The following is a 16,021-nucleotide window of genomic DNA, read 5'->3' as shown; positions in this document are numbered from 1 at the left end:
AAGCTCCACCCTCCAATAATCAAACAGAGTAGAGATAGCAAAGGGATAATGTGGGTGACAACCATGGCTAACACATCTCTTCTTCCCAAACCATATTATTACCGTAATTTCCATTATCAACATCAAAGATGCTTCAAGATCAACCTCCCAAAATGGACAACTAGAGCTTCCTCTGCTGCCCCTGGGGTCGACCTCAACACTCTCGAATCTGCCATTTCCAAGGTGTTAGTTTAGCACCAAATGTCTATTATGATTTTTACAATAAGGGGTAATAAACACTTGCTTTGTTTGTTAATTGTTAAATAGCAACTGAACAATATAATGGAGCACTGATGATTAGCTTAAGTTAAGAACAATTGAAATAAAAATTGAGTTCAAATAGATTCTTGGGCTTTATATTTGTGCCCCCATAAAAATAGTGTTCCTAGTTCAGCTATAAGGTAGTTATGAGTGTTTGTTTAGATTAGGACTGACAAAATTAATTTTTAACAAAATTTATTTTATAAAATTTATTTTAAAATAATGTAATTTATGTTTGGAAGTTTATATTCTAAAAGCAGGTTAGTTTTTTTTTTTTTTTATCGGATGTTAATTTGTTAGAATGTTAGTTTTTGTTTGAAGAGATTAGTAGTAAAATCCAATATATATATATTTTTTATCTAAAAGTTACCTAAAGTTGATTCAATCAAAATAAATTCTAGACCCATAATAAATTCCTAAAGGTAGAAATAGAATCAAGCATATGCATATTTACTTAAAATCACATTAGCTGGTATTTTAACATGCCTATAGACAATTCAACGTGGACACAAACATGCCCTTACTGTCTAGCTTTAGAGCTGCTTCTTGTTAGGTGAATGATAGATAGGCTTGTTTGTGCAGAAAGACAGTGATGCTGTTAAAGAGGCACTTAATCAGCTTAGTGAAGTTGGTTGGGCCAAGAAATGGAGTTCTCAGCCATATGTTTCACGTCGTACGGTCAGTCTCCAATTACAAATGTGGCAAAGTGACAACTAAACATTAAGCTCTCATCAACCATTCTTGGACATGGCATCCATCATGTATACCTGTCCATGCTTCCACTACTTCTTCACATGTAAGCTAATTCATCACTCATACAAGTTTTCACCGTTCAAATTTTGTGTACCAGACATCACTCCGGGAGCTGACAAGTCTAGGAATTAAAAACGCAGAGAATCTTGCAATTCCTAGTGTCAGAAACGATGTGAGTTTCAGAAATCTTTTAATTCTTAGTATCAAATGGAATGAGCAGTGCTTTTAAATATGTAATATGTAAATATCTCGATTGTATACATGTGGCAACTAGTAATTTCTATTAAGACTTTCAATCTTGAAAACACATGTTTCTTGTAAGTTGTATGCATTCTTAACCAACAAGTAACAAAAATCTTTGATGGTGCAGGCAGCTTTTCTTTTTACTGTGGTTGGAACAACAGGATTTCTGGGTGTTCTGGCTGGGCAACTTCCCGGGGTATCACTAGCACACTTGTGTTTTGCTCTGTATGTCTGTTTAATGATATAGTGTTGAAGCATGCATTTGTAAATGCAGATATGCCAGTCATTTTGCTTGCAGAAATAATCTAAATTATTATGGAAGCAGTATGTGGTTGGAGCTTCTAGTAGAATAATATATTTTTATGGATTTTAAATGCTTGCTTGGCAACCAGATTAAAGAGCAACCAAAGTGGAAGATTTAGAAACTCTTTCCTTTGCTACATGCATCATGGTCTCACTCTACATATTGTATTCTAACGCCAACATTGGTGATACTTAAGACTGTATTATGCTTTTTGTGGCTTACAAAGTTAGAATTGGAAAAAAAAATTGTTTGAAAATACTTTTTCCTTGTATTTTTCTTCTAACTACTTCCCACACACTCCACCAAGCAGACCTTAAAATAATTTTGACTTTTTTTTCCATCTCTGATTGATGTGTGCTGAATCTTGTAGGATTGGGGCTTCTTTGTACCATACTTGATTGGGAGTATTTCATTAGTGGTTTTGGCTGTAGGTAGCATATCCCCAGGGTAAGAAGAATTGTGTTTGCCATGTAGCATTGGATACCCCTCTTAAGTGTTAAATGTTAATTTGTTTTGCATTAATGCTCCAAGTTGCTAGTGTAGGCTTCTCCAAGCTGCTATTGGCAGCTTTTCAACACTTTTTCCTGATTATCAAGAAAGGATTGCCAGGCATGAAGCTGCTCACTTTTTGAGTACTGCACTTTTTTTTTTGCTGTTTTTTTTCGCTCACAATGCATCAGATATGTTACTGTGCTCTAACCCATTTTCTGTTTGGTCTTCTGTTTCATTCTAGTTGCTTATCTGCTTGGCCTACCCATTTTTGACTATTCACTGGATATTGGGAAAGAGCATGTCAATCTCATTGATGAGAGGCTTGAAAAGCTTATCTATAGCGGACAGCTTGATGCCAAAGAGCTAGATAGGTACTATTTATTTACCATACACCTCTTATTGCTCTTATCCAATGTGAGAGAAAAAAAGCCATGACAACTTATAACTTTTCAAGAACCAAGTACCAACCAAACCAAGCCTTATTAATCACAAAACTTGCCTTTAAGAAATACGAAGAGTTGTAATTAGTAATTTAAAAAAAAATTCATATCAGATTGGCTGTTGTGTCAATGGCTGGACTGGCAGCAGAAGGTTTAACATATGACAAGGTGGTTGGTCAATCTGCTGATCTTTTCAGTCTCCAGGTTAAGTATCTCTATTTTTTTGTAAGATGTGGATATTATACTACTCACTATTATATCTAATAATAATACTAGAAAGAATTGTTTTTTGTTCCTGCAGAGATTTATTAACAGAACCAAGCCACCCCTCAGCAAAGATCAGCAACAAAATCTCACAAGATGGGCAGTATGTTTTCAAATACTATCTATGTTTACAGTTTGATAAGTACCAAAAATAAATGTAGCCCTTTTGTGCTTAAGAAGCTCATGGTTGCAGGTTCTGTTTGCTGCTTCTATCTTGAAAAACAACAAGGTGACTCATGAAGCCTTAATGGCAGCGATGGCAAAGAAGGCAAGCGTACTGGAGTGCATTCGGGTAATCGAAAATGCAGCATAGTTCCACATTTAACGGTTTTGAGCCAAGACATCAAAATATAGTATAACCAAAGTTTAAGAACTTACAAATTACAATTTTAAGCTGTTTCTTGTTCATAATCACTCATGATATTTGATCATTCAACTTTCCATTATTTTATGAGAAACATGAGAGCCTCTTTGGTATTTGCTATTTCTATACAGTTAGTATTTGCAAGAATGATATATTACCATAACATAGAATTGAAAACGGTAGCTCACATAATTAGAGGGGTTTGATAAACCCATGTAAATAAAACATATTTCATCATCTAAGAGTGCTTCTTAAGAAAGTGAAAACAATCGTTTACAGTATCCATTTAGGTTCAACATCTATGATGCTTCATCATTTATTTTTGTTACTATTTTTTCTTCTGCATCGGGATGGCATCAATTTTGCTATTCTTCCTCTGCCTATATATTTATAAATATTATTAGTATTGCATCTTCTAACTGTGTCTATGATTTTTAGACACATTAAATCTGCAAAGATGGTAAGAATTATATATACTTAATGATCACGGTTCATCAGGCCAATCAGTAGGGTCGCCTTCATAGAACAAACCATCGATGATTTGGTCAATTACAGAGTCAATGAATGCGTTGCAGCTTACGGTGAAGATTCTACCAACTCTGTTTCGGGCACTGCAGAACCATGCAAAGAGTGCTGCGCAAGTTACTGCACCCAAACACACCCCACCAGCCTCTGTGATTCCTTCAATATCCATCTTTCTGAACACAGAGTTCCCTGTCACCACTTCCATTGTCACCGTCGCTGCAAACACCATCTGCACCAAACATAATTAACATCACATATTGATCTAAAATATCATCAAAAAAGTAAAAAAAAAAAAAAGAAGGATCTAGTACCTAATTCTTTTTTTCTCCTATAACTATGAGTTTAAATTGCATGCACGAGTATAAATTTAAAAGGAACATTGACACAAATTATGGCAAGAAGGAAACGGCAAGGGTACACCACACTTCCTGGCATTTAATTTTTAAGATAATTCTATATGCTAATCACTGTATACGCATTTGATGTTCCTCACCCTTTTTTAATACTTTCTTTATTCAATGGAAAAAAATTAGTAAATATAATTTCGATATACTATTTTTGAACAGGGAATCTTCCGGTCAATGACTAATTTTACACAACAGATATTTTTCTATATTTCTATATATAGAAACTGAGGATCAAATCCTGAGCACATGTTTAAACAAAGTTATCTATTAATTAATCATGTCATACCGTATTAATTAAAGGTTAACCATTTTAAATATAATTTTTAAAGTAACTATTATATGAATTAACAACCTCACTACACATGTTAATTCATGATTAACGAAAATATTATAAAGTAAAAGATTTATGGTAATAGTGTAAAAAATCTCTACATGCATGGAAAATTGAAAGATGAATTAGTAAAGAAAAATAAATGAATGATTTGATGAATAAAATTGAAATTTATTTTGATGGGTAGTAAAAGTTGTAGTTGTAACCATAAAAAAAAAAAAAAAAAAAAAAAAAAAAAAAAAGTGGAAAGTGCAAGTTTTATTTATGAAATACAATAGTTACGAACCATAGCTAGACGACCAGAGATGATCTCAAAATCTTGACTTTTCTTAGAGCTCTCAATATAGTCGGAAAGCGCGGCGAAGAAGGGTGACACGTCATCATGGTCACCCTCCTTGCGAGTCTTGATAAGCACCCCGGCTCGATCCGAACCGTAGGATCTGAGAGTGCACAACCGCGGCTGCAAAACGATGTTCGCGCCTTCCGCCTCCGCCGCTTTGGGTTTGGGTTTGGGGATCGTAACCTGAACCGGACCGGCCGGTTCCCTCGGCCGAACCGCGGGCCTCGCCGAGCGCAGCTCGCAGTGCACCAGACGCGTCGCAGATGCCATAGAGAAAGAGAGAGAGAGAGAGAGGTTAAGAATCTCTTAGGACTTAGGAGAGGAGGCTCTAGAAAGTAGAAAGTATACGATTACCAAGTGTGGGACCAGGGAATAGTATGTTACGTGTCAGTGAGTTGGTTCGGTAACGTGGCTTTCAAATGTCAGGCCAAGAGACTTGATCCTAAAGTGAAATACGTAGCAGCCTCCAGAATCAGATATGTATATTCTCTTCCCTACTCACTCACCCAAATTAAAAGGAGGATTAGTTCTTTTAAGGTGCTTCTCGTTAACTACACCAAAAAGGTGTAGGATTAATTTCATCAATCAGCTTAAACCGCAATCGTTGCAAAATTAATGAACCAATTTTCCAATGGAGATAGTATTGCGTAATACATCCATAGTGGAACAGTCTTGTGTTGATGGAACTCAAGTGGAGACTGCTGCATATATACTTCCAACTTATACCAAAAGTTGGAGTATGGAAACTCCTATAACATAATGTAGATTCTTATAATCATGAGTATGATTACCTGCTCTACATTTACTCTCAATTTGGCTCCATCTTGGTGGTCACTATATACGTGGTTCAAATCAAAATCCCGTTTAGAATTACCAACCAGACTAGCTAGCAAACATAATTTTGTAATTTTAATTTTCGTCATATTTAATTTCATTACTTTTGACTTGTTGCATATATTTGCGTTAGAGGTATATTATACGCAAGATAGAAGCAAAAACGGACCTTCGAAATGTAAAATGTACCCAAAAAAAACTAACTTTGAAGATTTTGTTTTGCATCCTCAACTTCTATCATACTTTGATTCGATTTTAATTTGATCAATATATCATCACTCAGTTGTCGCCATAGAATATTTAAATTTAATAGTAGTGGTTCCCGGAGGGCATGAGTACGTGATGATAAATTCAAGGAAGGTAAAGTCTTGGGCTTTTGTGTCCATTTTTGGGCCTGCCTAGTACCCTTCTTTTTCTTAAAAAAAAAAAGATATGGGTTAACCCAACTTGAACATAAATAGCTAGTAAATTATGTGAGGAAAGTCATATTAGTCTGAGTTCAAGTTTGGAGCAATACAACCTACCATTTTTTGTTGTTGTTTGGATTAGGTTAACTCTAGAGGTATATAACTGGAGGTGGAACGGCCTAAGGTTCATGGCTAAAAGGAGTTGAACAAATGCTAATAATTGTGCAGTAATTTTTTGAGTTTAATAGTCATATTTATTCGTTTCTATTAAACATATATGATATATGAAAAGAGTAGACATATGAAAAGTTCAAACTAGACATCTGGGTATTGTGAAAATTTTAAGCATATTCACACTCACCTCCACCCGAGCTTCATCGACACAAGCTTCTTCAATTTATCATTCTCTTCATCTCTTCTCTACGTCTTCGTTCTTCATCGACCCGAGCTTCTCCATTGACATTTTCTCTCTCTCTCTTCATTCTTCTTTACTTCATCGACACATGATATGTCTTCTAAAGCGTAGAAGGGTTCTAGATGTGTTGTGGTGTGCATTGTGTTGTGCAATAATTCTTCTCTTTGTTTATATTCTGAGCTAAGGGAACAACATTGAGTCTAGACCCGCTTTGTCCAAGGTATTTCTTTTTTCTCAATTAGTTTGGTTTTTGTAGATTTGTCCTGTTAGGTTTAGCTCAGGATTTTGAGGGGGTCTATGAACGAGTGAATCAATCCTCTCTCGATTGGTGTTGTATTTTTTGTTTTTGATACGGTTCTCTTCTCATCTTTATTCTATGTTTTTTATAATTTTGGTTAGGGTTTAAGGATGGGTTTCAGTGTTTAACATCTCTTTTCATCTTTGAGGATGGGTTAGGTAGCCATGGTCTATCTTGTCGTCGTTGTTGTAGGATACGACTCAGTAGTTGAAATCAATAAATGGAGGCCAGAACCAAAATTTTTAATATCAATTATACCAAACACCGCCATTCCAAACACTTTATTTTGTCGCATCTTTGTGTCGGTGCTGCAAATAACATGAATCCGCTTGGACAGATTTTCCCTTAGAGAACGCATATGAGCTATCTATTAAACATATATTAGGAGTGCCCGATACCAGCTCCTTTGACGAGATTAAAGCGTCGTTTCGCAAATTGGCCAAAGAGACTCACTAGGACCTAGCTGAGTTAATGAATGATTCCACTGTGTCTTGACGATTTGTACTAATTCTGGAAGCCTACGAGGTTTGTGCAAATCATGTTCTCCTAGATTTATCTTCACATTGATGTTGGGTGGAGCTATTAGTGACATTGCCATAATTTATCTTATTATTATAGACAAGTTCATATAATTTGTTTTGTCATTTCAAACTTAATGTGATTGGAATGGATAATATAATTCTCATCTCTCCCAAATACAAAAAAAAAAAAAAATATTAGGTGATAGCTTAATTTTGTTACTTATTTTATATCCTATAATCTCATACCATAATTATAAGTATATGATTGCAGCGTCTGCCATCTTTTTCCCTGGACATGCAGGCAGAGTTACTCCACAGAGTGTAACTTATAGTTTTGCAACCCTTTTGCTTGACCTTTTCAGTGGCAATCATATTCTTCCAAGCCATGTAAGTTTCTTTACTTAATAAAAAGTTATGCAAACAACACTTACTGTGTCCTGTCCTATAATGTTGTCTATCTTAGTCTAATTGAGTTCTTCCTTTTGATCAATTTCTTCTTCTTATTGTTTTACCTAAAATCAAGTAAGAAGTACATGTAAAAAAAATTATCCAAAATAGTCACTTTCAAAACATACACTTACCTTCATCAGGCCATTAAACTGATTAGAGACAAGAACCTTCAAATACTATCAAACTCTTGCTTAGAAAGAGAGCTTATAAATAATGACGGGACTGAATTAGTGTCTCTAGCCTCACGATATTTGCACTCTGAACCACGAGAGTGTCCTAATCCAAACTCACTACTCTAATACCTCTCCAAAAGGATTATGAGGTGGACAGACTTAATACTCTTAACCGAAGATAACCTATAGCAGAATGCTCGAAGAGCTGTACATAAATAATTGAGCTTTTACTGATGCTTCTTGCTTTCTTTGTTCAATGTCATTATAAATAAGTTCATATACAACAATAGCATATAATTTATATGCAAGGATAACATATACAAGAATAATGTATTGTAATCAGGTCGTATATTTTGGTGACAAGTTCATCCTCGAAGAACCAATTGAGAGGTATAGTTAATTGATATTAGCTTTTGTTTTTAGTTCATTTCATTGACCAGTGGATTCAAATGATGTATTGTTAACAAGCTCTATCAATAGACAGAAATTGGTTATTGTCATGTTTCAGGACATTTTGCATGAACCCAGACATGATGTCTTGGTTGCTTTAACTAAAAGAATTATTTAAATGTCATGTGAGTAGAAGTTAAAATTCTAAATTGTAAGATTTTTTCTTGGATTTTTATTTGCCACTAGTAGTAACCATTTTTGGCTGATCCGAAGAGTCTTCAACAATTTGTTCTGATCAACACATAATAAAAGAATGGTAATGATATTAAGAAACATTCCTTTGTTCAACGTGTTTATCTTATGGAAGTAGATAGATTGACATATGTATATTTGATAGCACAGTGGAAGGGAAAGAAAAGGAAATGAAAAAGGATTATAGAAATTAATATTTAATGTAATTTTTCATTAAATTAATTTTTATCTATTTTGGATAAAGTTTGATGTTCATATAAATTCTTTAGATACTTCACTTTCATTTTTTATTGTCTACCCATTTTTGAAGGGAATATAGATCACAAAAAAAAAAAAGAATTCCTAGGGAGCACTTTATTCCCTCACGATGCTTTTGTTCTTCTACTATAATCATAATGATCCAAACAAGGGATCAAACAGTTTTTTCACCATTAATTTTCAATATGTTTGTTGGATGAATAATATTTGCATTTCAGACTCATTCTTTTTGCCCTCATTCTTTTTTGGACATATGTCTTCCTTGGCTGGCAAAGTAGGAATTCCAAAGTGCAAGCATCGTAGCTTGCTGAACTAAGTTTGCAATTTGGAGTGAATAAGGGTGGCTGAAATTTTCAGCTTTCATTTTGACCCCACTTTTTTCTTTCATTTCACTATCATAACTTAAATTGAGCATATTCCCGACACATCTCAATTACAAATTATTGTTTCACACTCATCATTATTTTGCATCCAATTTTTTTTACTGTGATTGGATTCTGATTATTTCTGAGGCTACCACGTATAACAAAACTCTCAAATCAACTATTTTAAGCAATTACAAATTTTTCGCTTTAATTCAACACTAATTGGTAAAATTTAAAAACAAAAGGTTGGGATATATTGAAGACTATTTTTTTTTATATTCTCTTTATTCCTTTATATAATTTTATATAGATATAAATATTTTCTTTTGCTATATATTTTAATAGTACTGATTAATTTTTTGGCCATAGTATGCTCTCTGTCGCGGGTCTACACTCTCCACTCCACACATTCTTTTTCCTTACAAATACTTTGTACCCTATCAACTTTTTCGCTTTTAAAATATATTGAATAGAAAATTATGCTTAATTTTGTTTTAAAATATAATAATAGATACATCACTTTTCATAATATAAAATTTTTTATATAAAAGTTTAATTTTTGTAAAAAAATCTATATCATTAATCAATCATGAATTTTTTCAGCATAACTTATAAAATAATTATTATAAAACTTAATTTTTTTAAAGATACTTACTATAAAAATTAATAAATTTATTATATATAATAGTTTTGTGATTAAATAATAATATGAGTTGTACACATATTATTCATTTAATTAAATTATAATTATAAAAGATAAAACTATCAAAAATTATAAGTCATTTTCATTCAATACATAGATTAATAAACTCAAATAATACAGACTTGGCTCTCCGGCCTTAGGTACACACCGGTATCATCCTAGTGTATTGACAAAATATAAATCACAAAAATATCCTTTTGGATCAGGCGGCAGTAATCTCTTCCCCCTTTTCTTGCTTCTTCTCCGTAGAAAAAGGTAAGAGAAACAACTGTTTCTATTTTAGATAAAGCATCATTAAAAAATTATATAAAATATTTAAAATAAAAAATATTTAAAAAACATATAACATATTAAATAAAATCATATAAAAAATATATACAACATATTAAATAAAAATAAAAATAATTAAAATTAAAATATTTATTTAATAATTAATTAAATAAAATTATTTACAAATTATTTAAAAAATAAAAAACAAAACAAAAAAGTACAGGTAAATAAAAAAATCCTAAAACAGTGAAAAAAATACTACACCTTTAAATTTAAAGTCATAAAAAAAACTTATGAATTTGAAGTCATAAAAAAATTACATTAAAATCATAAATAACTTTATAAATTCAGTTTAAAAAAATAAAAAAATAATAATAAATACTATAACTTCTAAGTCAGATATGAAAAAATTGAAAAAAAAACTCCTTGAATTGTAAAACTCCCCTTAAAACACAATGTAAATAAATAAAAAAAGTGGAAATAGGAATTTTTTAAGAGTGTATTTTGATTTTTGCCGTTGTAATCATTATTTATTCTGATTCACGGTCTCAGATTCACGTGTAGGCATTACTCCTTCCATGTCAGCGTCTAGTCGTGGTTTCTTTTTTCAACTTACCTGTGCTAATTTGTACCATCTATCAAACGAAAAACATTTTGCTGATTCTAATATCCCACTCTTTTCTCCATCTCTCGCATTATCTATCTTATATCTAATCTACTATGTTGGATTTTGGAGACGAGCTGACGTTAGATGGTTTCAGGATCCCATGGCTCATATGGATTCAACTTTTAGTGTTCCTTCTTCTCCTTGCCCTTCTCTTTTGCCTCTCCGTCATTGCTCTAGATCCCTCTCACCACACCACGTCTCCTTCAGCCTCTGCCACTGCCACTGATTCTGATCTTCACACTCAACAACCCTCCAACCACCATTCCACTGCTGTGACCAACCGTCTTCAGAGCACCCGGGTACACCCCATTTCCCTTTCTTTGATTTTTCTTTTACCCTTCTGGATTGTTATGCTTCCCAACATATAAAGATTGCATCTTGCTTCCTCTAACCTCTTATATATATATATATATATATATTTTGGCCTTTTGAAATAAGCTAAGGGTTTGAGATCTTTTTGGCTCCTAGAAATCTAAGATTTTGGCCTTGTATGCATTGATTGGTTTTTGGTTTTCCTTTCTTAGGTTGTTTAATGTCCTCTCTGACAGTTTCTTGTTGATTTGTTAAAGTTCAAATTAAGCTTCTATTATTGTTCTTTTTCATCTGAGAAATCTAGGTTGTAGATCTTTCTGGGAGTAATAGTGGGTTCGCTGTTACAACTTACAACACCCCTCCCACTGATTTTAATTACCTTTAAATGGTCCACTAACTGATTTGAGGTTTCATGGTTAAGAAAGTTCTAGGTTGGTAATTAATGTCTCTGGTTTGGAAAAGAAATTAAATTGACTAAAATGTTTTACTAGTTGTCATTTACCTGTTCTGAAGTTTTGAATTATGGTAAAAAAAAAATCGACTCTTTCTTTGTTTAGGTAGAGTAGGCATTGCAGATAAAAAAAAAAAAGAAAAAGAAAAAGGTAGAGTAGACATTAACCAATAAACAAGAGTGAACTTTCAACCCTCCTCCCCTGGTCCCCTTATTTTATTATGAATTTAATTTAATGTATGCCGTATTTGATTGTCTTTCTTTTTTCATTTTTCACCTTCAAAATTTCGAGACATGCGTAATGATTTAAGACAAGATTTAGATGTGACTTTGAGTATTTTTGATATTGTTCTCTTATTAAAATTGGAATTTTAGCTCAAGTATCCTCGTACTAAAGATTTATATTAATATTAATATTAATGTGAATTACTAAAGTGAAGAAGTTCTAATTATAATTGGAGAACAACAAAAATACCTATGAAAGTGTGTATCTAAGTTTTTTCTAGTGATTGAACATTTTCATCTTTGAATAAAAATGAAAAACTGGGTTATACCATATAGTCTAGAGTCTAAACCGTCAATCTCTTGACTACCAAATAAAATTGTGATGGCTTGAAAGCAAGGTTCTGTTGCCATTTGCTTGAGGCCATCAACCAAAGTATTCAAATTTGACGTTTCTAAGTTCTGTTCATTCATTTTATGCCACCGACAGTAGTTACCTTACGTCCTTACCAAGTGCTGTTATGTTTGACAGCATCCAGTATGTACATTTAGTTATTGGTAGGAGGTTGTTTTAACTTCTTTTTTTTTAAGGAAGAGGTTGTTTTAACTTAAATCAATATATATTTGTCTTAAAATTGATGTGAAAAGCTTTCTTATTGTCTTTAATGATCTTTTTAATGTCTTAAAAAATTATACTAGAACAGTGTAGGTCAAACTTGGTTTTCTGTCAAAGAAGAATATGCAGTATCTAGTCAGTATTATTACTGCACTCCAAATCCTAAATTTGACCTTTCTAATTGATTTATTATTAGTATATATAACTTTCAGTGAATGATTACTCTTTTTGATATATTTATCTGTCGGTTGAATTAGCATTTATCATTACTCTATCTGCTTTACCAAAGGACCTGAAGGATTTCATACTAATTTACTGAATAGTACTCCTTTCCAAAAGGACAACTAATAATTTTTCTTGTCTGTATTCAATTAAGTTGCTTCCTGGCATACTCTGTTTTCTTTTCTTTTTTTGCTGAGAAGTATTTGTTGGTTTTAAAAGTGTTGAATATCCTGATTGGAAAACCTATTTTAATATCAAGTGATAATTTTAGTATGCACCTTGGACCTCGTGCACCTCGCGCATATTGGTAAGCCACCTTTGTAAATAAAAAATAAAACTACGTAATAATAATGATTTTGAATGTTTTTCTACCAAAAATGGTGTTCATATGTGAGATTTTGGATCTATAATTAATAAGCCATTACCCCCGTATATATCGACTCACAAGGGTAGGGATTTTTTTTTTTTTTTTGGGGGGGGGGGGGGGTTGGAGTAGTGTGGGAAAATAAGTATATAATAAGAACAATTCTTATTTTAAAAATGTAAGAATTACAAAAACTTGTGCTTGCTTATATTTATTTCATTTATTAAAAGTTATGCTTGTTTATTTATTCATCTTAATTATTTAAATAAAAATATAACAATTTATATTTTTTTCACGATAATCAAAATGAAAATGAATCTATCTAAGTAACTCTCAGTCTATATATGTTGAACTCACATTAGAAGTTGGATATATTTTCCCCCCTGTATATGTATATGGTCAAAAGAGAGAATTATCGTTGAATTCCTAGGTCCCCCAAAAAATCATGACCATTTTTTCAATGTTGATTTTTTTCTCTAAAACTTGTAAAAAAAAAAAAAAAGAACACATTCTCTTCAAATAATAGATCATACGTGTGTATTAATTGGTATGAATAAGTGTTTTTGAGAGTTTCTTGTTGAAAATATATAGTTTTTTTTTTCAGTAGAATTTTTTGAAAAGCTCTTAAAAGCACTTTTATCATTGTATCTAATGCTCTAGATCCTCTCAAATGATGGGTCATGTTTTAATTGTGTATAATTTCTCTCATAAGTATAGCGTACATTGAACCACGACTTTAAATATTATTAGATCGTAGGCTCTACTTATAATCTAATCATAACAAAATTTAACATGAAAATATTCATAATCATTTTTTCCTTGTGACCAAAAGTAAATGGACATGGCATTATACGTACTGACGCAAAATGTTTTGGCAGGGGGTAGAGAACACAAGTACTAAAGGTGAGATAGCAACGAGCGCAAGCACAGGAATTGTGAGAGAAGAGTTTGCAGAGGGGGAGGCTTCAACTTCTTCATTGTATTTCCTTCACCCTTGCTATTATTTCAACTTAGCCAAAGAAGCATTCCTCAAATGTCTTGGCCTTGATAATGATGTTCCTTCAACCCAAAACAATAGGAAAACAAAAGAAAGCTAGCTGATTATGAAAATCATGTTCTCATTTATTTATTTATGAAATGTTTCTCATCATTTTGAACTACTTTTATCGGTCCTGCTTAATGTCTCCACCAATTGGAGTTACCAGAAGTAAGTTTCCCTTTTATGGGTAATGATTCTTCCATTCCATCACGTGAATTGGAAATAGAAGCAAAATTTTTAAGTGATAGTTTGGCAAACAAAATCCTTATAAGAAATTAAAATAATTCATGATATAATTTGTGGATAAATGCAAATCCGGCCAAAATCAGGACCATAAACTCCTTAACATTACTTAAAAAAAAAATACTCCATAACATTTTGAGTTCCATTCCTACTGATTTAAAAAATGTCACAATTCCATAAATTTATCTATACAATTTCAAGGAAATATTTGTTTAGGGACAATAATAAGCAAATAAAAAATGTAAGAAAATAAAACATTTTATATTATCAATAGCAAGCCTTTTAGTGTATCATTATTATTATTATTATTCCTCTTAAAATTTTGTGCAGTATTAATTTAATTTAATTGTTGCTTTCAACTTATTTTACTTGAAAGTATATAAAAAATAGGTTAGTTGGAATATTGTTATCAAGTATTAATTATAATACTCATCCAATATAAACGTTAATTACAATACCCTTTGTTAATTGAGTTTTTGTAACTAAAAAATTAAAGAATTGCAATAATTAAATTGCAAATAGTAAATTAAAACAAGTTATTTATTTTAAAAAATATATATTTAGCCCTATAACCTTAATTTAATTTATTGAATAGGACATTCAAAAAATTGAATCACCGAGCACCCCACCGTGAGACTACAAAGCAAATTTTAAGCAAACCCCAAAATATCTCTCAGCAATCCATTCCTCGGTTTTATGCACCTGGTAAAAGAGAAAAATTACACAAAACCCAAATGATATATCTTAAGAAATGAGCTCCACTATGCTTGAACTAGAGTGGTCCAACACACAAGTTTGTTGTTTTGTGGATATTCAGAGAGGTTGAGTTTGAAAATTTAACAAGAAGAATAGGAAGAGGAGCATGGGTAATAATCACCCCCACCAAGGCTGTGTTTGGTTCTACCAACAAAATTAAGTTACTGCAGACGAAAACAGTCCGGGTGAGTTTGGTTGTGTTGATATGGAAGAGAAACAGCATACTATTTGTGGGGCTCAGGGGTTAAAATTTATGTCTTTGTGTATTTTAAAAAAAAATTGACAAAAAGAAAATTTTAACCTTACCTAAATTAATTTTTCAGTTGCATTGAAACTCGAAATTAGTTATGTCAACCTCAAAAAATTGATTTTGCTTTCACAAAAATTGATTTTCTATTTGTACCGATACACTCAATTGGTTCCTGAATAAGTATAAAACTTATTATTTTGAGTCAATAATTCATTTTAAACATGCGTTGAAACTCTCTGTTACAACTTTACTCAATTTGATATTCATTTTGAAAAAACAAAAATTGATTAGTTTACATACAAAATTGTTTTTATACCAAAAAAATATATTTTTTTTGTATTGTATAATCAATTTTCATTGCTTATAAGGACTATTCATATAAGGACAAAATGATATTTTCTGTGTTTTATTTAATTCTCTCCTTCCAATTTCATTTATACTAAAAAAATTTACTGGATTATTTCTACTCTATTTCTCTTAAACCAAACAACACAACATATCATTTTATTTCTGTGATTTCTCCCCTTTTAAATTATATATTTCCTATTTTCATCTACTGTATTTCTCTCATCTAACCAAACACAACCTTCAACTTTAACTACAAGATCCATGTAGAGTGACTTCTTATTAATTTTTTTTGTTAAAAAACATATAATTTTTTATTTAAATATCTTGAATTTTTAAATTAAAGTGTTTTAAAATTTGATTATCTCCTTTTAATTTTAGTATATCTTTTTATTAAAAGATTATCTAAATTTGAAATATACAAAATATACTAAA

General features: G+C 31.8%; 3 protein-coding genes across 4 annotated transcripts; 2 read left to right on the top strand and 1 right to left on the bottom strand.

Moving 5' to 3' along the window:
• The first annotated feature begins 10 nt into the window (after positions 1-10).
• Positions 11-3,276, top strand: LOC114421911. Of its 2 annotated transcripts, XM_028388046.1 has the most exons (10): positions 12-222; positions 883-978; positions 1,151-1,225; positions 1,424-1,492; positions 1,971-2,047; positions 2,144-2,232; positions 2,334-2,463; positions 2,646-2,736; positions 2,834-2,899; positions 2,990-3,276. In XM_028388046.1, exons 1-10 carry the CDS (start codon positions 49-51, stop codon positions 3,107-3,109), a joined length of 987 nt encoding a protein of 328 aa, XP_028243847.1. In that variant the 5' UTR covers positions 12-48; the 3' UTR covers positions 3,110-3,276. The 2 variants fall into 2 exon arrangements, with proteins under 2 accessions (XP_028243848.1, XP_028243847.1); XM_028388047.1 differs by lacking the exon at positions 2,646-2,736 and having other exon boundaries at positions 11-222.
• A 49-nt stretch (positions 3,277-3,325) lies between these two features.
• LOC114421912 (stress enhanced protein 2, chloroplastic-like) lies at positions 3,326-5,192 on the bottom strand. The gene is made up of 2 exons (XM_028388048.1): positions 4,710-5,192; positions 3,326-3,914 (listed from the first exon to the last, which is right to left on the bottom strand). Exons 1-2 carry the CDS (start codon positions 5,031-5,033, stop codon positions 3,645-3,647), a joined length of 594 nt encoding a protein of 197 aa, XP_028243849.1. The 5' UTR covers positions 5,034-5,192; the 3' UTR covers positions 3,326-3,644.
• A 5,476-nt stretch (positions 5,193-10,668) lies between these two features.
• Positions 10,669-14,176, top strand: LOC114423537. The gene is made up of 2 exons (XM_028390334.1): positions 10,669-11,065; positions 13,832-14,176. Exons 1-2 carry the CDS (start codon positions 10,820-10,822, stop codon positions 14,048-14,050), a joined length of 465 nt encoding a protein of 154 aa, XP_028246135.1. The 5' UTR covers positions 10,669-10,819; the 3' UTR covers positions 14,051-14,176.
• Positions 14,177-16,021: the final 1,845 nt, after the last annotated feature.

This window comes from Glycine soja, chromosome 8 (genome assembly GCF_004193775.1).
Source record: "Glycine soja cultivar W05 chromosome 8, ASM419377v2, whole genome shotgun sequence".
Lineage (NCBI taxonomy): Eukaryota > Viridiplantae > Streptophyta > Magnoliopsida > Fabales > Fabaceae > Glycine > Glycine soja.
The sequence above is the reverse complement of the archived record's forward strand: the minus strand, read 5'-3'. Positions and strand labels throughout refer to the sequence as shown.